Source organism: Rana temporaria, chromosome 1, assembly GCF_905171775.1.
Source record: "Rana temporaria chromosome 1, aRanTem1.1, whole genome shotgun sequence".
NCBI classification, from domain to species: Eukaryota; Metazoa; Chordata; class Amphibia; order Anura; family Ranidae; genus Rana; species Rana temporaria.
In genome coordinates, this window is record NC_053489.1 from 601,478,792 (window position 1) to 601,506,158 (window position 27,367).

Genomic DNA, 27,367 nt, shown 5'->3' on the forward strand with positions numbered 1-27,367 from the left:
GTGCCTTAGGGCTCTTTCACACGGAGCGGACCGTTTCCGGGTCCGCTCCGTGTGTCTCTGTCGGCTCAGCGGGGATCCCCGCTCAGCTGTCGGCGGATAGGGCGGTCCCCGCACACAGTGCAGGGACCGCCCTGTCTCTGCTCCGCTGTCCCCTATGGGGAACCTGATGCAGACGGACCATCTGTCCGTCTGCATCAGTTCCGCTCCGCCGAACGGAAGAAAAATAGGGTTTCTTCCGTTCGGAAAAGCGGATCCCGACTGACGCGGACGCTAGCGGATGCTCCATCCGCTAACGGACGCGTCCCCATAGGGATTCATTACAAGTCCGTTAACGGACTTGTAATGAACGGACAGACGGAGCGGACGTCTGAAAGGGGCCTTAACTGTGCCCTCATGGCAAACTGAAATACATTGTTTCCAATAGACATTAAGGCTCTATAATTCCAACAGACCCAGGTCCAGAAAGTGCTGGTGTGCACTTGAAAATAGAGTAAAAATTTTACAAATTGCATTTAAAAACAGCACAACACATTACAACCCATTATAGCATTTTGCAACACACACACACAAAAAAAAAAAGTACATTACCATCTTAAAAAAAATGCACGTCAGCTTATATGCAAATGGTATGTCACAAGTGAGCACTAAACCCAACCCAAATAGTATGAAGCCAAGTAAGATACTGATTGTAGTGATAAGCTTTTAATAATCATAAGCATACTGTACAATGCCCAGTTTGAACTTTCATCTCCCACTCCAACAACCATATAATTTAATAGAAAGTGTATCTTTCTATGATGGCCTTTAGTCACATTTCCAAATAGTCTAATGAAAATGAACACAACATTCCAATATTGATTGCCAGTCAGATAAAAATAATATGATTTAAAAACCCACGCACATTCATCTTAATTGAAGCTATTGATTAACAAATGACATATTAAAAAATATGGTAGAATGAGTTTAGATAAGAATCAATGATTTCTAACCTTGGCCAATATTACCTGCCACATGCACCTTTGTGATAAGATTAAAATCACCTTGCTCCTCCTACCCAGTTGATTTAATGTTGACAGCTCTAAAACTATTTTACACAGCAACTGCTGGTTTAGGTCTAGGTTTAGGTCTAAAGACATGCTTGGCCAGTGCACCATCTTTACCCTCAGCTTATTTAGCAAGGCAGTGGTCTTGGAGGTGTGTCTGGGGTCATTATGTTGGAATACTGCCCTGTGGCCCAGTCTCCAAAGGGAGGGGATCATGATCTGCTTCAGTAGGTCACAGTATAGGTTGGCATTCATAGTTCCCTCAATAAACTGTAGCTCCCCAGTGCCGGCAGCACTCATGTAGCCCCCGACCATGACACTCCCACCACCATGCTGGACTGTAGGCAAGACACACTTGTCTTTGTACTTCTCACCTGGTTACCACCACACACACTTGACACCATCTGAACCAAATAAGTTTATCTTGGTCTCATCAGACCACAGGACATGGTTCCAGTAATCCATGTCATTAGTCTTGTCTTCAGCATAGCTGTTTGCTGGCTTTCTTGTGCATCATCTTTAGAAGAGGCTACCTTCTGGGACGACAGCCATGCAGACCAATTTGATGCAGTGTGCGGCGTATGGTCTGAGCACTGACAGGCCGACCTCCTACCCCTTCAATCTCTGCAGAAATGCTGGCAGCACTCATACATCTATTTCTCAAAGACCACATCTGGATATGATGCTCGGCCCGTGCATTCAACTTCTTTGATCAAGGGAACCTCTCCTGGTAAACCACTGTATGGTCTTGGCCACCGTGCTGCAGCTCTGTTTCAGGGTCTTGCCAATATTCTTATAGCCCAGGCCATCTTTATGTAGAGAAACAACTCTTTTTTTCAGATACTCAGAGTTCTGTGCCATGAGGTGCCATGTTGAACTTCCAGTATAAGTGAGTGAGAGAGATAACACCAAATTTAACACACCTGTAACACTAAGGCTGCATTCACACCTGAGCGTTTTGTAGCCTGAAGCCTGAAGCTATAAAACACTAGAGGGGAAAAAACACATAATTCTTTATGGAGATGGTTCACATCTCCACTCTAAAACGCCTAAAGCCGAACGCATGAAGCCTCAACAAGTTCTGGACCCTTTTTTGTTGCGCAAATCGGGCTGATTTGGGCATTTTTGAACGTTTGTATTCCCATAGAAACAAATGAAAACGCTTGATTCAAGCGTCTAGCGCGACAACGAGCGTTTCTATAGGCGTTTTGTCGCTTTATTCTGTTCTGTGAAATAGAATATTCACCCAGGAAGAAGATTACAAAAATCTACAAACATATCAACAAATGATGAAAGAGATGAGCATTTTTCCTATTGGCTAAAAAAACAACGAAGTTCAAAAACGTCTGACAACGCTGTATGCCAACGCGCAAATACATGCGACAAAACGCAGGAAAAAATTACCGAAAACACTACACTCAGGTGTAAATGCGGCCTAACAAGTTACATGACACTGGAGAGAGAAAATGGCTAATTGGGCCCAATTTGGACATTTTCCCTTAGGGGTGTACTCACTTTTGTTGCCAGCAGTTTAGACATTAATGGGGTTAAGGTCAGAGTGTTGAGTTATTTTGAGGGGACAGCAAATTTACACTGTTATACAAGCTGAACACTCACTACTTTAGTGGTAGCAATGTGTCATTTCTCCATATATACAGTGGAGATCGAAAGTTTGGGCACCCCAGGTAAAAATTTGTATTAATGTGCATAACGAAGCCAAGGAAAGATGGAAAAATCTCCAAAAGGCATTAAATTACAGATTAGACATTCTTATAATATGTCAAAAAAAGTTAGATTTTATTTCCTTAATTTACACTTTCAAAATTACGGAAAACCAAAAAATGGCGTCTGCAAAAGTTTGGGCACCCTGCAGAATTTATAGCAAGCACTGCCCTCTTTGCAAAGCTGAGACCTGCCAGTGTCATGGATTGTTCTCAATCATCGTCTGGGAAGACCAGGTGATGTCAATCTCAAAGGTTTTAAATGCCCAGACTCATCTGACCTGGCCCCAACAATCAGCACCATGGGTTCTTCTAAGCCGTTGTCTAGAAAACTGAAAATAGTTGACGCTCACAAAGCTGGAGAAGGCTATAAGAAGATAGCAAAGCGTTTTCAGATGTCAATATCCTCTGTTCGGAATGTAATTAAGAAATGGCAGTCATCAGGAACAGTGGAAGTTAAAGCAAGATCTGGAAGACCAAGAAAAATATCAGACAGAACAGCTCGCAGGATGGTGAGAAAAGCAATTCAAAACCCACGTTTGACTGCACGATCCCTCCAGAAAGATCTGGCAGACACTGGAGTTGTGGTACACTATTCCACTATGAAGAGATACTTGTACAAATATGGTCTTCATGGAAGAGTCATCAGAAGAAAACCTCTTCTACGTCCTCACCACAAAAATCAGCGTTTGAACTTTGCAAATGAACATATAGACAAGCCTGATGCATTTTGGAAACAAGTTCTGTGGACCGATGAGGTTAAAATAGAACTTTTTGGCCGGAATGAGCAAAGGTACGTTTGGAGAAGAAAGGGCACAGAATTTAATGAAAATAACCTCTGTCCAACTGTTAAGCATGGGGGTGGATCAATCATGCTTTGGGGTTGTATTGCAGCCAGTGGCACAGGGAACATTTCACGAGTAGAAGGAAAAATGGATTCAATAAAATTTCAGCAAATTTTGGATGGTAACTTGATGCCATCTGTGAAAAAGCTGAAGTTAATAAGAGGATGGCTTCTACAAATGGATAATGATCCTAAACACACCTCAAAATCCACAGGGGATTACATCAAGAGGCGTAAACTGAAGGTTTTGCCATGGCCTTCACAATCTCCTGACCCCAACATAATTGAAAATCTATAGATAGACCTTAAAAGAGCAGTGCGTGACAGACAGCCCAGAAATCTCAAAGAACTGGAAGACTTTTGTAAGGAAGAATGGGCAAAGATACCTCAGACAGGAATTGAAAGACTCTTGGCTGGCTACAAAAAGCGTTTACAAGCTGTGATACTTGCCAAAGGGGGCAGTACAAGATATTAACTCTGCAGGGTGCCATTTTTTTGTTTTCTGTCATTTTGAAAGTGTAAATGATGGAAATAAAATATAACTTTTTTGGACATATTATAAGAATGTCTAATCTGTAATTTGATGCCTTTTGGAGATTTTTCCATCTTTCCTTGGCTTCGTTATGCACATTAATACAAATTTTTACCTGGGGTGCCCAAACTTTCGATCCCCACTGTATACTAATGAGAACCAATGAACTATGAGTAGAAAAGATACTCCAAAAACAAAAATATTTGTTGAACTTAATATCGTTTTTTTTTTTCATTGCCATACGACATAAAATATGGCCATTCTTTATATGTTTTTAATCCGACAAAAATTGCAACAAGGCATGCATATTACAAATGTAGACAGTTACATGTCAGATGTCTTTTGCACACTTGTGAGAACAATTCACATTCGAAACTTCAAGCAATTTTACTCATGTAAATATTACATATGTAAAGTAATTTGACACATGTAAAATGAATAATTATTATTGTGAATTTAAGGAAATGGAGGAATTAGACAAATTTACCGGCTCCTGCAATAAATAAAAAAAATACACATTTTTTAACCTGCAAAAAAATTAGCATTTATAATTTTTGCTGAAAAGGTGATTAAGTGGTAACTGGTGGTCTGGTGAGTGTTTAATAGTTATATTGCTCATTGGGTGTCACAGCAAGGTGTGAAAAGAAAATTCTAACTGGAGGGGGTTTATGGATTTTGTTTTTTGGATAATCCCTGTGGATGTTTTTTTTTTTTCACAATTTTGATGGCATATATTGGTCACTACATGTATGCCATGTTTAATTGTTAGTATTTGCTACCTACATAGTTTTATCACCATGGTTTTATTTTTGGCACATATCTATTGATTTGCTTCAAAGGATATATGAATTGCCATATTTATTAATCTACATATTTCTATTGATTTACAGTATCTATGTATTTTTTACACTCTTTTATGCACTTGAAGGGTTCATATATATTGTTTATCTACTGTATTTATTAATTTATTTTGTATTGGTTAGTTAAATACCGTAGGTGTACAACTAGCGCCCCCTATATTTCATATTATTTATTTTTTTAACATTAATTTGCGCTTTTTACAATATTTTGTTCTTTACATCCCGTCATTAGAGCAGCTCTGTGTCACCATAGTGACACTGTACTGCTCTGGGGGGAGGGGTCTTTTTTACACTGTTATTGCTTACACAGCGATTGTCACTGTGTATAAGCAATGGTTTTGGCTGTCATAAATAGTTACCAATTCATGAACAGCTTGCTTATGAGCTGGGATTGGCTAAGCTAATCATATGGTACAGGTAGCCAGCTAAGCTAATCATATGGTACATGTTAACCATTTATGAGCTGGGATTTGCTAAGCTAATCATAAAAGGTACAGGTAGCTAAGCTAATCATATCTGGTACAAGTATAGGCCAATCACAGATCACACAGTAAACAAGCAGTTCATGAATAGAAAGCAATTCAGGACAGGTTGCTTACATTGTTATCATGTGATTGCTAAAACCAATCATAGCAAATCACATGATACCCAGTAACTGAATACCGGTAATAGAAATCTGCTGTGTGCGATTGACACAACAACAACAACAACAACAAGAGGGGCGTGTGGCACTCTAACCAAAAAAGATGCTCAATCACATACAGTGCCTTGAAAAAGTGTTCATACCCCTTGAAATTTTCCACATTTTGCCATGTTACAACCAAAAACATAAATGTATTTTATTGGGATTGTATGTGATAGACCAACACAAAGTTGTACATAATTGTGAAGTGGAAGGAAAATTATGTTTTTTTTTACAAATAAATATCTGAAAAGTGTGGCGTGCATTTGTATTCAGCCCCCCTGAGTCAATAATTTGTAGACCACCTTTTGCTGCAAGTCTTTTTGGGGATGTCTCTACCAGCTTTTCACATCTAGAGAGTGAAATCTTTGCATAATAGCTCAAGCTCTGTCAGATTGGATGGAGAGTGTCTGTGAGCAGCAATTTTGAATGGGATCGTAGACAGTACTTAATCCATACAATACCCTTCTATAAGATAATTAATGGAAAAAGAAAAGTGAGTACCCTGCGCTGCCGAATGTGAGTGGATGGTAGCTGCTGACACGGCTCATTCAAGAAAAGCAGAAAAAAACAAAAGGAATATATATATGTGTAGCGCTTAAAGTGACTAAATGAAAATCAAATACCATACAGTATAAAATTGTGAAATTATGACACATGTAACAATAATAAATTAATGTGCACGGATCATATACGAGTCCCTCTAATGGGAGGAACAAGGAATGTGCCTTGCTGGCACGTGATGCAAGTGATCTACTGCACCTGATGGTTGGTAACAAAACACAAAACTGTAGTGACCAAAGTAGTATTAAAGCGGTTCTCCACCCTAAAGTGAAGTCCCGCTGATCGGAACCCTCCCCCCCTCCAGTGTCACATTTGACACCTTTCAGGGGGGAGGGGGGTGCAGATACCTGTCTAAAGATGTATTGCGTCACATCCTGTCGCCCCCCCGTTGTGTGCTGGGAACACTCGGCACACAGCGGGAGCCAATCGGCGGGCCCGGCGCATGCGCCGTATGGAACCGGGCAGTGAAGCCGCAGCGCTTCACTTCCTGGTTCCCTCAGCGTGGATGGAGGGGGGGAGCAGCAGGGTGACGAGCGATCGCACGTGCTCTGCTGCGGACGGCGCTGGACTCCAGGACAGGTAAATGTCCTTATATTAAAAGTCAGCAGCTGCAGTATTTGTAGCTGCTGGCTTTTAATATTTTTTTGGGGTGGAACATCCGCTTTAAGTGAAAAAGTTCATCAACATCAAAAAGTCAATCGGGTGAGTAAGTGAATAGATGCAAATGCGTGACTTCTTCAGTGTGATAATCCCACCACCGAGAAAAATGCAGGCTTACCGGAACACGTTGACCGACGATAACATATGCCACCGAAGGTCAAACAAAGCTTTAAATGACAGATGTCATAAACGATCCTTGGCAGGAATTATGCGCCCAACCGGTCAGAATATCTTTCAATGGGATGAGTATATAGGAACAAGCTGGAAACTGTACTTGTAATGGAATCCCCAAACTGGGTTGCTCAGTATTTTAGTGGTGTATATAGAAAAGAGAGAAGAGTGGCCACATAGCGTAATACCGTTTGATAGATTAAAATTTTATTTTTATTCACAGCTATCAAACCTACATTTGGCTGGAGTTTAAAGAGCTCTTGCATGCAAATGGGGTGGCAGTGGAGTCCTCCCAACGCGTTTCGTGGTCAAAGCACATCGTCTGGGAGACAAAACGTGGAACATTTCAAGGGTATGAATACTTTTTTAAGGCACTGTATATATGTGAATGAGCCTACCTGTACTGTGGCGGGGCGTCAAATTGTTAATCAATTCAACAACAAATATATAAATAAACTGTGTTAATAAATGTATATCAAAAGCTATATCAATTTTTTTTAGACATATAAAAATCTCATTCATGGTGTACAGGCCTCTGCGCCCCTGTAAATTAATCTTTAAAGAGTAATTCTATGTTCGTTGAGAAAAATATATTCCCCTCTCGGTGATTTATGTACATTGCAAGGATTTTAACAAACGTTGTTATTATTTTTGTCATTCTGAAAAAATGTATGCTTTTTTTGTCTGTTATGTGCAAAGTGAATGTGAATAGTTATCAATCAGCTGCTGCAATTGCATGGCTCTTATAAGGAAAGTGGCATGGTCTGCATCCCTGCTAGGAGTATCTTACCAAAAAAAAAATTTTTGTTGCAGAGGATGCCTAAAATCTGACTTGCATCTAAGTACAGACTTCTGGCAAAATCAGTAAGCCAATCACACAAGCAGGAAATAATGTGTCTGGGTGGTGTTCTGTACACCCTCTGTGTACAGAACACATCCAGGTAGCCATATTGCATTTCATTTTAAAGAAAATTACAGTGATGTAGATTGGAAAGGTAATTTTTAATAACATTCCATTAACAATATGACTTGCGTCAGGATCTGCCCACATATCTGGACAGGCACCCAGAGCCAATTGCTCCCGCCCCCTTCCACAGCCCAGTGCTCCAAAGACAGTTAATATCTTTCTGCTCAGGAAGCACTGAGAACCAAGCAATCAGTGCCGATTGATTCCTCAGTTCTCAGCCTTAGAGCCAACAGGGAACAGATGCAGCATCGGTAAGTATGATTCAGGTTAAAAAAAAAAAAAAAAAAAAAAAGTATACTTTTTTTCAGGCTTTTAATAAAAAATGGAAACCACCGATTTTACAGGTCATGGACAGACCTGCTATTGTAGTAGTCTTGACCCAGTTGATTACGTAGTCTGTGGTGTGCGTATGAAAGGAATGCACTGGCCAGCAAGGAAGGTTAAAGAGGCTGTGAAGTACTGGTCAGCACACAAAGATCATTGGAGCTGTTTTATTAAGTATATGCGGTCATCAAAGTACTCAGGAAAGAGGTTAAAAGTATTTTTTTTTGCTTACACATGATCTCTGCCTTCTGGAACTATGATAGAGCTATATCTGTCATCGTCATTCATGACTGCAAGAGGCTACCAGACTGTAGTTTTTTCCATCACAAGAAATGCTTAGAAGACATTCTAGCCCAGAATAAACTGCATTGGATTTCACTCTAATGCCGCATACACACGACCATTTTTCATGACGAGAAAATGCCATTAAAAATTTAGAACCTGCTCTATTTTTTCTCATCGCCGTTTTTCTTGTTGTGAAAAACAGTCGTGTGTAGGCTTTAACGACGGGGGGGAAAAAACGCATATGCTCAGAAGCAAGTTACGAGACGGGAAATTAGCATAAACAACCCAAAGGGTGGCGCCGTTCGACTACCCCTTTATAGTGCCGTCGTCGGTGTTGTACGTCACCGCGCTTTGCTCGAGCATTTTTTATCACGATCGTGTGTATGCAAGGCAGGCTTGAGAAGAATCGCAACGAGAAAAACGTTGTTTTTTTCAATGACATGAAAAACGGTCATGTGTGCGCGGCATTAATCTTCTTGACGAGCGCGCGCGCGCACACACACACACGGCCCTAGTAGGTATGTCTTTTGCACAACATTTGAAACCAAATGGCAACCTTTGTGAAGGTTTTGCTTATTTTGCCAATAAATTATAGAAATTGACTGCCACATGTTTTTTTTCTTTGCAAAAAAATTAAAATTATGGTCAGTATATAAATCTTGGGCCAGTCAAACTACCAGTATATTTTTCAGTTGCAAAAGGAAACCAAAGCACAAGAATCGCTTAGAAACAAAGCAAGAACAATTACATCCATTATAGGTAGTATTCTACTGGGATACAAGCACAGAACTTCAGTGCATTCAGAATCACCATTGTACTACCCTGTGTTTATTCAAAGTCAATACCCTGTGTTTTCATGGAGTTTGAGCCAACAAATGCGTTTTATTCAGAACATCATAAAAAGAAGTTAAGAAAAACCCTAAAATCTGTGAAAAACATATTTAGTCTTTTTTTGGGGCAACATATTGTACAATGCCACAAGTGGTCTATACTGCCAGGATGTAGCGATTTATTAGATCATGGATTATGAGTTTTAAAACTCTGTCGCCAATAACGTGATCACTTTAATTGCTGTGAGTGGAGCTGGATTCATTATCACACCAGGCAGTACATATTGTCCACCGAGAAGGTAACAATACTCCTCAATGCTCACAGTGAAAAGTCCACATTACTGCTCATCACATCATCCTGTCAGATGTTTCTTCTTCTTTCTCCGATTGTAAAAAAATAAAAGCACAATTAAAATAAAAAAAATGTAATAATAGAGTACTATACCTGCTGACAGGTACGTGCTCCCGCTTGGACCGCATTGGCGATCCAAGTGAAAGTTTGGTGTGTGTGAAAATATTGCGCAAACTTATAAAAGGTGAAAAAGGTGGGCGGCCAACACACAAAAAATATTTGTAAAGGTATTGTGTAAAAAGAAGTGTAGCGCCAATATATTTCAACTCTACTTTGGTAAGAACCAAAAGGAGAGAGATAATATAAGATTGGAAATAATCCAAATGTGTACTTAACACCGTGAGGTGTAGTGACAATTATTTGTAATTGAGAATTTTGTAAATCCTTCAAAATTAATAAATAAAACTTGTGAAGTGAAAATAAACACCTATAATGCAAAAATAGTCTGTGAGACAAATATTCCTGTGTGGATGTTAATGTGAATGTGAACCTCAGAGGATTAACATGCACCTGTTGCCAGTTAAGTCCTGTTAGGGACTCAGGAGAGAGATGATGGTACTCTCAAATAAACACACACTACAGCAATTAATCTGCAAAGGCAGGTGAGCTATAGGTTCCAAACAAGTTTTTTTGGGGGAACATCTTAAATCATATGGGATGATATTAACTTCACATAAATTATATATAGTCCAATCCCCTGTTGGGAATAATGCATATATATAGTCCTTTTTGATTGTATAAATATCCTCAGTAGCACGCTTCAATCAGACTTTTACGAGAGAAGAAATAACTGGGTACTCTTACCAGAACACGTTGACCCACTCCTCATCTTACGATGGGTGGGTCTCCAAAGCTTGTACGGGCCGATTGCCCTCTCTGGTTACCCTTGCGATGTGATTTCTCTCAAGGCCTCTCCAGCTTTATGTGGTCTCCAGATAGTGGTTGGTGCAAGATTATACTCACAGACAAAAGGACACAGATGTTCTCCAAAAAAATTTAGGTGATGGAATCAGTGGTTGATCACTGTTGTGATCAACCACTGATTCCATCACCTAAATTTTTTTGGAGAACATCTGTGTCCTTTTGTCTGTGAGTATAATCTTGCACCAACCACTATCTGGAGACCACATAAAGCTGGAGAGGCCTTGAGAGAAATCACATCGCAAGGGTAACCAGAGAGGGCAATCGGCCCGTACAAGCTTTGGAGACCCACCCATCGTAAGATGAGGAGTGGGTCAACGTGTTCTGGTAAGAGTACCCAGTTATTTCTTCTCTCGTAAAAGTCTGATTGAAGCGTGCTACTGAGGATATTTATACAATCAAAAAGGACTATATATATGCATTATTCCCAACAGGGGATTGGACTATATATAATTTATGTGAAGTTAATATCATCCCATATGATTTAAGATGTTCCCCCAAAAAAACTTGTTTGGAACCTATAGCTCACCTGCCTTTGCAGATTAATTGCTGTAGTGTGTGTTTATTTGAGAGTACCATCATCTCTCTCCTGAGTCCCTAACAGGACTTAACTGGCAACAGGTGCATGTTGATCCTCTGAGGTTCACATTCACATTAACATCCACACAGGAATATTTGTCTCACAGACTATTTTTGCATTATAGGTGTTTATTTTCACTTCACAAGTTTTATTTATTAATTTTGAAGGATTTACAAAATTCTCAATTACAAATAATTGTCACTACACCTCACGGTGTTAAGTACACATTTGGATTATTTCCAATCTTATATTATCTCTCTCCTTTTGGTTCTTACCAAAGTAGAGTTGAAATATATTGGCGCTACACTTCTTTTTACACAAGTGAAAGTTTGGCCCACCTCCTCTCTGCCGGTAACATTCTGGGACACGTCCCAGGAGGCTGTGAGACCACTCACAAAGCGTAATGGAACTTGTACACAGGGACGTCTTAATAGCATCATGGGCCCCTGGGCAAAGTGATGCTCTGGGGCCCCTACAATGATGACAGTGCAGGTAAACAGACATTAAGTAGGTAGGAGGCACACTGCCTCCCCTTTGCATCTTTCACTCTCAGTGCCATCATGGGGCCCCCAATTTCAGGGCAGTGTGGGCTCAAGGACCAGCTGCTTTGGGGAAGTGCAGGGCCCCCCCCCCATGCAGCTGGGGCCCCTGGGCAGTGCCCAGGTGTGCCCTCTCATTAAGACAACCCTGCTTGTACATGCGCAGCAGGAAGCCAGCTGTGAAGCAACAAAGATTCACAGCCAGCTTCCCACAGTTGACATACCGGAGACACGAAGATCCGGACCGAGTGAGGAAGGTGCTGGATCCCTGGAGAGGTAGGGGTCTGTTTATTCAAAGTCAGTAGCTACAGTTTTTGTAGTTGCTGCCTATAAAATGTTTGGAAACCTGGCTGAAGAACTGCTTTAATTACAATGTAGGCATTATACTGATTATCCGGTTATTTGATATGTTTTAATATCAGAAACAGCATTTTCAATTCACTAGGAAGTTTGAGTGTGAATCGGCCGAATTTATGGCATGCAGATTACATGGCGTAGATTTTGCAGTATTTTGGTCCTGTAAGTATTTGCACATTCTTAAAGCGGAGTGCCATTTGTTTTTCAGAAGTCAGCAGCTAGAAAAAGTATAGCTGCTGACTTTTAATAAGCACACTCATCGGTCCTACAGCCCAGCGATGCGGCCGCCCGAATTCTTGGTTCTCTCCCCTGCGCCGGCACCACTAGTGTGTGCCCCTGGCAGTGACAGCTTGCGGCTTCACAACCGGGTGCGTGCTGTGCTGTCCTGAATGGCTGAGCAATCTTCTGGGACCTGTGACACGTCCCAGAAGATTGCAGGGAGGAAGGGGGAGAGGAGAAATCGCCAGGGTGGAAGTGGGAGCTGGATACCTGTCAAAATCTTGGGTGGAACGCTTTAATAAACAGAAAATGAGCCAACAGTGTTTGTAAAGACTATCTATAAATATTTTTTTTAAATGTCCCCTCCTCCTACATATCCTGCATACATTGTATATAAAAAAAAAAAAAAACTGTGCGTTTTTTTTTTTTTTTAACCACTTCCGGACCACTAGGCGTCATCATACGTTGGTACTTTGAAGAGGAATACTGTTATGGCAGCAGCTAGCTGCCATAACCCTGGTATCCTCTTCAAGAGCGGGTTTCAGATAAGTGGTTTCTGCAGCCGATTCAACGCAAGATTTTTTTTTTATATATTTTATATTTGGGGTATATTTATTATAGCAAAAGTAAAAAATATTGCATTTTTTTTTTTCAAATTGTCACTCTAATTTTGTTTATAGCGCAAAAAATAAAAACCGCAGAGGTGATCAAATACCACCAAAAGAAATCTCTGTTTTTGGGGAAAAAAGGACGCCAATTTTGTTTGGGAGCCATGTCACACGACTGCACAATTGTCAGTTAAAGCGATGCAGTGCCGAATCGCAAAAAGTGGCCTGGTCCTTTAGCAACAAAATGGTCTGGCTCTTAAGTGGTTAACCACTTAAGCCCCGGACCATATTGCTGCCTAAAGACCCAAGGGGTTTTTACAGTTCGGGACTGCGTCGCTTTAACAGACAATTGCGCGGTCGTACGACGTGGCTCCCAAACAAAATTGGCGTCCTTTTTTCCCCACAAATAGAGCTTTCTTTTGGTGGTATTTGATCACCTCTGCGGTTTTAATTTTTTGCGCTATAAACAAAAATAGAGCGACAATTTTGAAAAAAATGCAATCTTTTTTACTTTTTGCTATAATAAATATCCCCCAAAAACATATATAATTTTTTTTTTTCCTCAGTTTAGGCCGATACGTATTCTTCTACCTATTTTTGGTAAAAAAAAAACGCAATAATCGTTTATCGGTTGGTTTGCGCAAAATTTATAGCGTTTACAAAATAGGGGATAGTTTTTTTGCATTTTTATTTTTTTTTATTTTTTTTTACTACTAATGGCGGCGATCAGCGATTTTTTTCGTGACTGCGACATTATGGCGGACACTTCGGACAATTTTGACACATTTTTGGGACCATTGTCATTTTCACAGCAAAAAATGCATTTAAATTGCATTCTTTATTGTGAAAATGACAGTTGCAGTTTGGGAGTTAAACACAGGGGGCGCTGTAACATTTAGGGATCACTGTGTATGTGTTTACTAGTGCAGGGGGGTGTGGCTGTAGGATTGACATCATCGATCGGATCTAAAACCAAATAGCCGCGCAGTCGTCCCGGATCGCTCCCCGAGCGGACCCGACCTCCGCATGTACCGGGGGGGGGGGGTCCCGATCGGACCCCCCACCCACGTCTAGCAGAGGACGTACAGGTACGTGGATGTGCCTGTGTGCCTGTCCGTGCCATTCTGCTGACGTATATGTACATGAGGAGGTCGGGAAGTGGTTAAATGACATTACATTTTTTTTTTTAACAGCATTGTAGTGTTAATATGAGAAGTGAGTTTTTTTTACCCCAAGATCCCATATTTAAGAGGACCTGTCATGCTTTTTTTCTATTACAAGGGATGTTTACAAGTGATACTTATTTTTATTTTATTTTCAAAAGAACTGTGTAAAAAAAATAAAATAAAAAAAGGTAAAAAACGCGCCCTGTGATAGGTCATTGTCCAAGCTGCTCTAACACATACCACTTGGAGGAGTGGAACAACAAATATGAATTTGGCCAAACAGGAGTGCTTGGGGTAGTTGACCACAAAATGGAACTGAAGAAATACTGCTCTCTTATTGCAGCAGGATAAATGGTTGAATATTTTTGTCACCAGAGTATATATCCAGAAAGTTGAAAAAAAAGGGGGTTTATTAAACAATCATAGATCCAAATCCACAATGTAAAGGATGATGTGGGATTGTATTAGCATTGCCATAATCAAGTGAAAGAGAGTAATCTGTGGTGGCAAGGATGAAAATGATTCTCATACCAGCCTGAGGGTGGATAAGCCGTGGGATCCAGGAGATGGTGTCAGACCAGTCTAATGTCCCAGCTGCCGCAGCCTGGGGTTGGCTAAGTCGCAGGATGCGGGAGATGGGGAGGATATCCATCCTCAGGCTGGTATGAGAATCCTTTTCCTCCTTGGCACCACAGATTACATTAGCTTGTGCCTGCTCTTTCACTTGATTATGGTGATGCCGATACAATCCCACATCATCTTTTACATTGTGGATTTGAATCTATGATTATTTAATAAACCTCTTTTTAGAACTTTCTAGATATATACGCCGATGACACATTTTTTTTCCATCAATCCATTCTGGTGCTCTAAGATATGAGTACTTCTTTAGCTCCATCTTGTGGTCAACTACCCCAAGTGCGCCTGTGTGGCCATTGGATTGTATAGGATATTACACAGATTGTACAACTGACCCCAATATAGTGTACTACGATCAATACTGACTTTTTGTTATGTCTTTCAGATGCGAGTCGAGTTGGACAGTTTCTCCATTTGTGGCCACCATCTCCACAGAGAAAACAGCCACCCACAGCACCGCCGCAGGGATGGTCTTGTAGACAGCACCGGTCACAGGAAGAGCAGTGAGCCCAGGCTGAGGAAAAAAAAAAAAGTCATTCAGTAATCTTCCAAGGTGCATTATTTTCTAAGCGCTTATAGAGATTTATAATATAGATTACATTTAGACCCCATTCATACGAGTGCAGAGGCCTGTACACTGTGAAGTGGCTATTTGTTTATGCGGCTCGAGCCACCAGGCAGTCTATGCGCAGGCAGTGTATGTAAGTCTATGGAGATGCAGAGACTGTATGAACACTCATCTTTATATGCGGCCCTGGACACACACCGCCTGCATTCACGGCTGTTCAGCCACAGTTTTGTCAAATTGGGAGGAGCGTCTGTCTATAGCAGGGATATGCAATTAGCGTTGCAGAACTACAAATCCCATGAGGCATAGCAAGACTCTGACTGCCACAAGCATGACTCCCAGAGACAGAGGCATGATGGGACTTGTAGTTTTGCAACAGCTGGAGGTCCGCTAATTGCATATCCCTGGTCTATACAATCACTGTGTCCCTGCATATTTACATAAACTACCTATACGTAGCACCTGGCAGGTTCACAGTGTACTGGCCTCAGCGCCTGTGTGAATGAGGCATATTTTATAAAATACTTAACATTGTAAAGGGATAAAACATCAGTTACACAACTATTGTAGGCTTGAAGCTGATCCTACTATTCTAGAGCTATAAAAATTCACACAGACTCAAAAAAAGTGAGTTATTGCTTCTAAACACACAAGAACAAAAACAGGAGCCCTTCTGATTGGCTGGAGATGACCATTAACATGCAAGAAGAACAATATCACTGGGGGGGCTCTGCCATAGTCTGGCATTACAAACTCTGTGCCTGAACCTGTCAATACCCAGCATTAAAGTGTCACCAAACCCAGGACCCTGGATTTAGTATATCTGGTCTCCCACAGTACACAGAAATGCAAATATTTTAATAAAAATAAAATGCTAAATACCCTTTCTCATCAGCAGTATATAGCAGTCTTGTGACTTCTATCAGTGACTGGCTGAGCACTGGTTAATGCTTGTAGTAACAGTTTTCATTCTCCTCCGACTGTCCTATGAGGCAGCATGACCACTGACCCTCAGTCTGCACAGTGCTGATTGGTTCTGTGCCAATCACATGCACCCTCCCAGGAAAAAAAAGCTCTCCAGCAATATACACACCAAACTGGGCATATGTGCATAGTGCCTCCAAGGGCACTGTACTATCAGCAGATGGACTGGGGACAGTAAAAGAAGGAGGATCAGAGGAGACAGGATCAAACAGTCTTTTTACACAACCCCTTAGGTTCCACAGTGAGTATAACCAGCATGCTTTACTGCATATACAGACTGATTTTACTGATGTGGGTTCAGTAACACTTTAAAGTGGTTGTAAACTCTCCGATTCTACTTGCACCTACAGGTAAGCCTACTTTAAGACTTACCTGTAGGTGCTTGCAATATCTCCTTAACCTACACGGTTAAGGAGATATTTGCAGAAAATCAGGCACCGATGTCAACGGCGCAGGCGCACTGAGCGTGCCGGGTCTTGTATGGGATAGTGCCGGAAAAGCGTGCATGCGCGGGGATCGTGCCGGTTCCGTGCGCACGAGTGACGATAGCGGCGATAAACGGAAGTCACTCCGGGTATCATGGCGGCGGCAGAGGGAGGAACTAGGGTCGCTGCGGAGGCTTCGATCTAAGAGCTAGTATGCTAGTCATACTAGCTCATTATGCATTTGTCTTGCAGGTTTTTTTTTTTTTTTGGGGGGGGGGTTTACAACAACCACTTTAAACTTTTATTTTATTGAGAAATTCAGGACTGACAAAGCTAAATCTGTAGGTACAATAGAAAACCAAGCAAACCACAATAATCAGAACACTAAATCAGATGTGTGCACTGTAGGTAAATCAAAGAGGAAATCTAACAAACTTTACCGACTACCGTAGTTTTTATTTTACTGACTACTGTATTTTTTCTTGCTGACTTTTTAAATGGCGACCATCATTTCTTTTACTGGCTACTAGATGTTTGATTTATTGACTGCCATTATTTTATTTTTACTGGCTAGCATAGTTTTATAAAATTGTTTACCGACTACTTCTTTAAAGTGGACCTGCATTTAAAAGTGGGGTTTTGTGACGTTATAGGGAATATTTAGAAAGGTTATTTGTACCCAAGCAGTACCCTCAAAAATGACCTTGTCTGGAATTCTTCATGAAAATAACAGTGCTTTTCCTGGTGTGTGAGGGTGCCTAGGCATGCCTAGATAGATGTATATCTGTGCGAGATCCAAGGCACTGCTGCCTCTGACTGGTGGTCTCAGGAGATTTGGCAATGTCACTACTGTGCTACTCACTGTTCTTGCTGGAGGCTCTGACACAATGAAGAAAAACACTGTCTCCATTAAGTTGCCCACCATTTTGTGGATCTAATGCCGCGTACACACGATCATTTTTCGGCATGAAAAAAACCTTGTTTTTCAAAAATGTCATTTAAAATGATCGTGTGTGGGCTTCACATCATTTTTCAGGTTCTGAAAAACGACCCAAAAAAAAATCGAACATGCTGCATTTTTTAACGTCGTTTTAAACGATGTCGTTTTTCAGGTTGTAAAAAATGATCGTGTGTGGGCTAAAACTATGTAAAAAACATGCGCATGCTCAGAAGTTATGAGATGGGAGCGCTCGTTCTGGTAAAACTACCGTTCATAATGGAGCAAGCACATTCATCACGCTGTAACAGACAAAAAAGCGCAAATCGTCTTTTACTAACACGGAATCAGCTAAAGCAGCCCAAAGGCGAATGGAACTTCCCCTTTATAGTGCCGTCGTACGTGTTGTAGGTCACCGCGCTTTGCTAGATCATTTTTTTAAAACGATGGTGTGTGGGCAACGTCGTTTTAATGATGAAGTCGTTTTTTCGACATGCTGAAAAACATCGTTTTTTTTTCATGCTGAAAAATGATCGTGTGTACGTGGCATCAGACTTGCTCATATAATAAACAGTGAATCTATGAATCCAAAACTCTGCTAGTTATTACTTACAAGGTTTCACGCATTTATTGCATAAGGTGCAATGCTTCCACTTTCTGCCATCCTGCAAAGACACAGCCCATGTGTGATGATTCAGAAACAGATAGCCAATTGAAGAAGCATGGGCAAATTCAAATATACAATAATGCACAAATACTATTGAAGTGACACTATAGGTTTGATTTTTTATAATGACAAACATGTCATACTTACCTCCACTGTGCAGTTCGTTTTGCACACAGTGGTCCTAACATCCTCTTCTGGGGTCCCATGGCTGCTCTCTCGGCTCCTCCAAGCATCAGATAACCCCCTCTGGGAAGCGCTCAGGACTTGGCCCCGCCCCCACGTCACTGGATTTGATTGACAGCATCAGGAGCCAATGGCTGCGCTGCTATCAATCTATCCAATAAAGAGCCGAGAACCCGTGGAGAGAGCGACGGCAGGTGAAAAAGCACAAAGGTTTACAACCCCTTTAAGTTGTGAATATCTCATATCTGCCCAAAGACACTTCGAGGATAACGAAACAATAAGAAAAAGTGCATTTTAGCCAGCTTCCCCCTTTGCACCGACCTTAAGTAATCCATCCTCTTGCTGCTCAAATACATACATACTTGGAGGCACTATTATGTGCATGATGGCAGCATCTGCCCATTACAGCCCTATAGACTTCGGTCTCCTGCTGTTTTTAGTATAGGATACAGTCCCATTAAAGTCTATAGGGCAGTAATGCCCAGGCGTAGCAAATAGAGAAAGAGGGCAAGCAGTGGAGGTCTGCATGAATCACAATGTATGTAAAATAAGAACTATAAAAAAAAAAAAAAGATTCAGTAAACAAATTACATTCCAAATCCCACCCCACATACTATTTTCATTAGTTGTACATATTAGAACGGGTCCTCTAACTAGAAATTCACACACCAATATATCTAGCCTTAAATGTAATACACCTGAAGGCTTTCACCTCTGGGATTTGCAGGCATGTTTTGACCATGAAGCCAGGATTGATATTGCTACTATAGCATAAATATTGGAGAGCATTACAGAACATGTTGATCAATGAAAACATTCCCTGTCCCCAAAGAAACTAACAATCCAATCTCAATATCACAATTAAAGTGGTTGTAAAGGCAGAAGGTTTTTTTATCTTAATGCATGCTATACATTAGAATAAAAAGCCTTCTGCTTGCCTCAGCCCTCCTAATACTTACCTGAGCTCCATGTAGATCCAGCGAAGTTGCAGGAGTGTCTCGGCTGCCTGTGACTCCTCTCCTCATTGGCAGAGACAGCAGCGCCACGCTGCTGTCAAACTCAGTCAGCCAATGAGAAGAGAAAAGGGGCGAGGCCGGGCCACGGCTTGGTGTCTGAATGGGAGCTGTGGCTCGGTTTGGATGCCCCATAGCAATCTGCTTTGCTGTGGGGGTATGCAAAAGGAGGGAGGGGCCAGGATCAACAAAGAGGGACCCCAGAAGAGGAGGATCTGGGTTATTTGCAAAACCACTGCACAGAGCAGGTAAGTATAACATGTTTGTTATTTTTAACAAAAAACAAACAAACAAAAACAAACAAACACTTTAAATTAAGAAAAAGCTTACACAACAATATTACCGTATTTATCGGCGTATACCGCGCACTTTTTTGCCCTTAAAATCAGGGCAAAATGGAGGGTGCGCGATATACGCCGATACTCGCTTCCCGTGCTGTGTTTGAACCAGTCCACCGACATATACCGAGCCCAGTACACTCAGGCAGGCTGCGCTCCGCTCGCGGTCATGTCTTGTACGCGAGAGGAGCCGAGCCTGCCCGAGTGTACTGCGCTCGGTATATGTTGGCGGAGTGGTTCAAACACAGCGCGGGAAGCGGGGGATCGGCTGAAAAACACAGCGGGGAGGACACCACGATGGCCGCAGAAGGACGCCGGACCGGACAAGGCCGCCGATGGACGCCAGGCAAGACACCGACGAGGGGCATTCAAACTAAGTATTTCTTTTTATTCCAGGAATTTTCCTTCAAGGTTGGGGGTGTGCGCTATATGAAGATAAATACAGTAATCATTTTTTTTTAAATATATATATGTGTGTGTGTGTGTGTATGTGTATGTGTATGTGTATGTGTATGTGTATATGTGTATGTGTGTATATATATATATATATATATATATATATATATATATATATATATATATATATATATATATATATATATATATATATATATATATATATATATATATATATATATATATATATATATATATATATATATATATATATATATATATATATATATATATATATATATACATATACATACATATATATATATATACATACATATATATATATATACATACATATATACACACACACACACACACACACGCACACACACACGCACACACACACGCACACACACACGCACACACACACGCACACACACACGCACTATATACATAATACCCATATAATATAAATAATAAATAAAAAGTATTACCTTGGAGGGACAAGCGTTGCAGGTTTTGCAGTGCTTATTTTCTGAGGACACATATCTCTGACACAGTGAACAGAACCTAAAACGATAGAACGAAATAATGAATAATAATAATAATAAACAAAACCCAAAGACTAAGAGGATGATTGGATGTTTTGACAACCATTTGGGGTGGGGGGCTTAGTCAAGTTAAGCTTTTGTTCCTTTGCCATGTTGAAGAAAGAACAAGATCTGAGACAATGAGAAAAAAAATGTTGGTGCAAATCTGAAGCCTCGCATCGCAAAAAGTTATGCCGCGTACACACGATCATTTTTCGGGTTGTAAAAAAACAACGTTTTTTTTTTTTAAAAAACGTCGATCGTGTGGGGGCTTCAGAGCATTTTTCGGGTTCTGAAAAACAAGCAATTTTTTTTTCGAGCATGCTCTATTTTTTCAAGACGTTTTAAACGTTGTCGTTTTTCGGGTTGTAAAAAAAATTATCGTGTGTGGGCTTTAACGATGTGAAAAATCTGCGCATGCTCAGAAGCAAGTTATGAGACGGGAGCGCTCGTTCTGGTAAAACTACCGTTCGTAATGGAGTAAGCACATTCATCACGCTGTAATAGACAGAAAAGCGCAAATCGTCTTTTACTAACAGGAAATCAGCTAAAGCAGCCCAAAGGGTGGCACCATCCACATGGAACTTCCCCTTTATAGTGCCGTCGTACGTGTTGTACGTCACCGCGCTTTGCTAGAGCATTTTTTTTTTAAAGATCGTGTGTAGGCAACGTCGTTTTAATGATCAAGTTGAAAAAAACTTTGGCCCAGATTCAGGTAGATCCGTGCAATATTTGCGTGGACACAGGGCAACGAGTTTTGCTCTGCGCCCACGCAAATATTTTGAAATGCCCGCGATTCACGGAGCAGTAGCTCCGTAAATTGCGCGGGCGATATGCTAAACAGCCGGGCGTAAGGCTGCCTAATGTAAATGATCCCGCCGGGGGCGGGAATCATTTAAATTAGGCGCGCTCCCGCGCCGAGCGAACAGCGCATGCTCCATCGGGAAACTTTCCCGACGTGCATTGCGGCAAATGACGCCGCAAGGACGTCATTTGCTTCTAAGTGAACGTGAATGGCGTCCAGCGCCATTCACGAATCACTTACGTAAACGACGTGAAATTTAAATTTCACGAGCGGGAAGCGCAGCTATACTTTAGCATAGGTTGCCCCTGCTATAGCAGGAGCAACCTTGCGCTAAAGTCGCCGTACGGAAACTCCGTACCTTGCGTGCGCAGGGCCCGCGCAACTTTTGTGAATCGGTGGTAGTATGCAATTTGCATACTATACGCCGATCACAATGGCCGCGCCCCCTAGCGGCCAACGCAAGAATGCAGCCTGGGATATGAAGGCATAAGGAGGCTTATGTCTGTCATATCCTAGGCTGCAGTCGGTGTAACGAGGTTCCTGAATCAGGAGCACTCGTTACACCGGAGCAAGTAAGCCCTTGCGCCGCGCTGAATCTGGGGCACTGTTTTTTCTAGAGCCTAAAAAACATAGTTTTTTACAACTCTAAAAAATTATTGTGTGTACAAGCCTTCCATGTATAATGATACATTTTCTGAGAGATGGATTTACGTGCCTTCAACACAGTGGAAATCTTTTAGAACCTTGCTTTCAATAGTCAAGGCCAGTGAGTTGACAGTGAATTTTTTTTGCAAAATTATGCATTTATTTTTTTGTTAGGAATCTGTAAAGCATTGCACCCACGATCAGCAGATCCAATACAGGCAGGCTCTGACAGGAAGACTCAATGAAGTACTAGAGCACTCAACAGTGCCCAGGTGGTTAATTTAGAACTACAAGCTGACAGCTGCAAAGGATTTCGGTACTTGTAGTTTTCACATTCACAGAACACTTTTCTTTAGACTGAGACAGCAAGCAGGGGGAGAAGATCCCCTGCTTGTTGTCAAAACAATGGCCCGGATTCACAAAGCACTTACGCCGATATACGCCGCGTAAGTATAACTATGCGCCGTCGTATCTGTGCGCCGTGCCCACAATCTGAGATACGGCTAAAAATAGGCATCCTACGACCGACGTAACTTGCCTACGCCGTCGTATCGTGGGCGCATATTTACGCTGGGCGCATTTGCCGCTCCCATTGATTTTCTATGCACATATGCAAATGAGGGAGATACGCCTATTCACGATTGTACTCGCACCCGGCGCATAATATACGGTTTGCGTAAGTCGTACGTCCGGCTTCAAGTTATTCCCCATATAGAAGGCGCAACTCATGCAAAAGGTATGGACCAGGGAACACAAGCCGTCGTATCTTTTGTCGTTTACGTTGTACGTGAATATGACTAGGCGTAGGTTACGTTCACTTCGTAGGCAGTGATTCGACGTATCTTAGGGAGTAGTTCCGACGTGATTCTGAGCATGCGCACAGGGATGCGGCCACGGGACGGGGCAATGCGCCATTCATTTTAAGTACTTCTATGGTGCTTGCCCCATCATTTGCATGGGGTCACGCCTCATTAGCATGGCTCACGCCCACTTTCACCTACGCTGGCTTACGCCGAGGAAACCCAGCGTATCTTTAAGAGCGAGTGCTTTGTGAATCCAGTGCTTGCCTCTGTGTGCTGCGTCGGCGTAGCGTATATTAGATACGCTACGCCCGCATAAATATGCGCCGATGTATGTGAATCCGGGCCATTGTGTGTAACATGTTAAAGGATAAGTTCCCCTTTTGTAAGCGTTGGGTGACAAAGCACTCTACAGTTTTCCACTGACACATCCATTGATAAAAGCCTAAGTATGAAAGGATATTGCACCTGTAGCCTTCACTTGCAGGAAGCACAATTTTTTCAGGTGAAAGATTGGTGAAAATACGGACTGGTGATTGTTTCCTTCCAGTCTTCCCATGTTTGTATACAGTATGGTTATCATAGTCCACCTGAAACGGCAACAAGATTTAGAATAAAATAACCAGGCCAAAGAGTAAACTATACATATTTCAACAACTATAGATCTACAAAAACCATTACTCTACATTCAAAACTGTAAAACCCAAAACCATTCCTCTACATTTTCCCACTGGCCCTACCTCAGTTCCCGGTTGCAGACAACCCTAGCGACCCATGCGTTCCTAGTCGCACATCCTCACATGCTGGAAATGAGTAAGTTTTTTGGAGATGGCCCTTTTTCCATCTCTCCTATTGTTTCCCATTATTTGGGTGTTATGCTAAAACGTACATATTATACTTGTGTCCTTCTGCAGATCTTACCCCACTACGCATCCGCCCCTGAAGATTGGCTATAATGCCATGAAAGGCATCTCGGGTTTACACAGATGCTACATGTTTTAGGACCAACCTTGGGTTTAATGATTCTATATTTTTTTAATAATGCAAAGAATAAGTTATACAATGTTTATGGTTTTTGCATCATGCTTTTTATATGCTCATTGTCATGTATGTTTACCATTATGTATACATTCAAAATTGCATGATCTGCTATGTTTTAGACAAATAAACGCATCCATATTACACGGTCTTATCTGTGAGTCCTCTCGTGCTTTCCTTAATTTAAAGTCCCAATCCCCCTCTTTAATAATATCTTATGTGTTGTTTCTCTTGTGTGCTATTCTAAAGGCCCCGACGAGGCTACCCACGAAACACGTAGGCCATATCTATGATACATCTGACCAGGATTCACACACCCAGGTCCAAAGAAACAGTAACACTGTAATTTGTATCAAACTGTAATTTTAAAAAGAATTCCATCCATGTATGGATAATTTTAATGGATAATAAATTGGTAATTTTCACTGGTGCACATTATATTTCATCATATTTAGGTGTTTTTCCATTTGTCAAGCGCTACACTTTTTATGTTTTTTCTGTTTTCTACCACTTGTCCATTGGTAGTGTTAGCTGCTCACTTTAAGACAGCATGGATTTTTTTTGTATTTCGTTACCATCCATGTATAGTAAATAAAGCTTTTTCTATGCTGTTTTAAAACTGTGGTAACATTTATTAAATTTTTCCTAACCCCACTGAGGCACAATTAAAGTCCCACAATACTTTGTATTTTTTTTTACTTTTATATGCAAGAAATAGTATACTGCATGTGAAGAAATATGCATTGTAGCACTCACCTGATAATCCAGCATGGCAAACCCAGGAGAAGACTGCAGAATACGAGGTTCAAAGAAGTAGGGAAAAATCCAAAATGTGGGCAGCTCAATGGAACGTTCTGATAGGAAGAAAAAGATTTTACTATTCACTTGTGAAGGCCTCATATCATTATTTGATCTGGTCTGCTCATTACAAGTGGGGCCTCTAAAAGGGAATGAAGATGTGCAATCCACAGTATTCCACAGCAGACGGATTTTACCTTTCAACATGATTTAGAAGGCTGAAAAACTCCAGATAATTAAAGGAACACTAAGGGCCCTTTCACACTGGGGCATTTTTCAAGCGCTTTAGCGTTAAAAAAAGCGCCTGTAAAACGCCTGAAAGAAGCTGCATCTGCAATCCCAATGTGAAAGCTCGAGTGCTTTCACACTAAAGCACCTGAAAAACACCCCAGTGTGAAAGTGGTCTTAGCGTTAAAAAAAGCGCCTGAAAGAAGCTGCATCTGCAATCCCAATGTGAAAGCCTGAGTGCTTTCACACTGAGGCGCTGAGCTGGCAGGGCGTCAAAAAAAGTCCTGCATGCAGCTTCTTTGCAGCGCTTTAGGAGCGGTTAATACACCGCTCCTAAAGCCCCCTTCCCACTGAGGAAGCTTTTTTTAACGCCAAAGCGCCTGAAAAGCGCCTCAGTGTGAAAGGGGTCTTAGCAGCGCTTTACCAGCGTTTTTCGGGCGCTTTCAGTGTGAAAGGCCTCTGAAAGCACTTGGGCTTTCACATTGGGATTGCAGATGAGGCTTCTTTCAGGCGCTTTACAGGCTTTTTTTAAACGCCAAAGCGCCTAAAAAACGCCCAAAAAACGCCCCAGTGTGAAAGGGGTCTAAAGGTTCGTTTTTTATTAGATCAATTGATTGCTGTAAGCTAGAGCATTTAAATATCACTTAACTCGTTTTTCCTTTTGACCTCCAAAATACAGTAATCCAGGTTTGAAAATGCCATTTCCTGTCACTCCTCTTCTTGCTTTCCACCAGCATCTGAGCCGTTTTGCATGGTGGAAAGCAGAATGTGCTCACCCCCTCCCTATGACTACAGCCCTGCGTGAAGATGCTCTCTTATCCCTCACAGGCACGGAGGCTAAGCCTAGTGGGAACTGTAGTTCCCATTAGGCCGCGATGTAGCAAGAATGAATGCGCACCGCAAACTAGGAAGTCCGTGAGAATAATGATTCAGGAGTGACGGAGGTGAATAAAACGGCTCAATTTCAACAGGTATCAAACTAGTTATAAATGCAGAGGAAAGAGGGGGGGTTTTCCTTGCGCTAGGAGAATGAATATAAATGAATTTCAAATGGATAAGTGAATAAATAAATAGTGAGTAATTCCAGCAGCAACGCTAAACATGTGATATACACGCAAAAAGTAAAAAGAAAAAAGATGAGTTGCGCTAGGAGTCGCAACTTAATGCGAAAATAATATAAATAAATAAATGCATAAATAAATAAATGAATAAAGTGCTAGTGCAAAAAATAGCAAAAAAAAGGGATGATGCCCAAACAGTCATGGGAAAAACCTTTCGGGGTAATTACAACAATCTGCTATTTGGGACCAAACGCTTAGAAAACTTTGTTAGTCCATTAGAATTGCATACTAATCAATTGTTAGGCAGTCCAAAATGAGAGGGGAAATCAACAGCAGAACCCCAAAACATATGAATGTCCAAATAGATGGGCAAAAAACAGTTGCAGAGGAATAAAATGATCCAAATATTGAACAGCCTCTGGTCTCTGGTCAGAAGAAACATATATTCCCACCGAGAGGTAAGTAAGGGTGTGCTCTTACCAGATCCACGATCATAAAAAGCGTGTCGATCCACTCAGGTCATGGCGAAAACTCGGTCACAGCTGACAGGCAGAATATCCTCAGCTAACGGCTTATCGGCGGGAACCGGGTACCGCTACAAGCAAGGTGTGAGAGCCGAATTTGGTGGGCGGAGCGTTCTACAGATGTTTCCACAGTGTGTGTATACAGCGTACAGTGGCAATGCAGATGCAGAAGGGGGGTCATCGAGCGGGCCGGGAGAGAGGCGCTGGGCGGAGGAACCGGAGATGGATGATCACAGCTGAGAGAAATCCTTGTTGAGCGTAGCACAGTGCTACACCGGAAGTTCGGGTGAGACTTGGTCCGGCACTGGCTTCCTCCCCAGCTTTTTATGATCGTGGATCTGGTAAGAGCACACCCTTACTTACCTCTCGGTGGGAATATATGTTTCTTCTGACCAGAGACCAGAGGCTGTTCAATATTTGGATCATTTTATTACTCTGCAACTGTTTTTTGCCCATCTATTTGGACATTCATATGTTTTGGGGTTCTGCTGTTGATTTCCCCT

At 41.6% G+C, this 27,367-nt stretch overlaps 1 protein-coding gene across 3 annotated transcripts in view; it reads right to left on the reverse strand.

Annotated features, from left to right (window-relative positions):
• Positions 1–15,115: 15,115 nt before the first annotated feature.
• ZCCHC4 (zinc finger CCHC-type containing 4) overlaps positions 15,116–27,367 on the reverse strand; it is a 38,436-nt gene continuing 26,184 nt past the window's right edge. For 2 of the 3 annotated variants that reach the window (XM_040335168.1, XM_040335167.1), the window contains 5 exons: positions 25,010–25,107; positions 23,684–23,805; positions 20,870–20,945; positions 18,392–18,443; positions 15,116–15,378 (listed from right to left, as the gene is read on the reverse strand). In XM_040335168.1, the coding sequence (XP_040191102.1) occupies positions 15,131–15,378; positions 18,392–18,443; positions 20,870–20,945; positions 23,684–23,805; positions 25,010–25,107 (596 nt within the window). In that variant the 3' untranslated portion in view covers positions 15,116–15,130. The remainder of the gene's footprint in view (positions 15,379–18,391; positions 18,444–20,869; positions 20,946–23,683; positions 23,806–25,009; positions 25,108–27,367) is intronic. The other variant, XM_040335170.1, reaches the window with a different exon arrangement.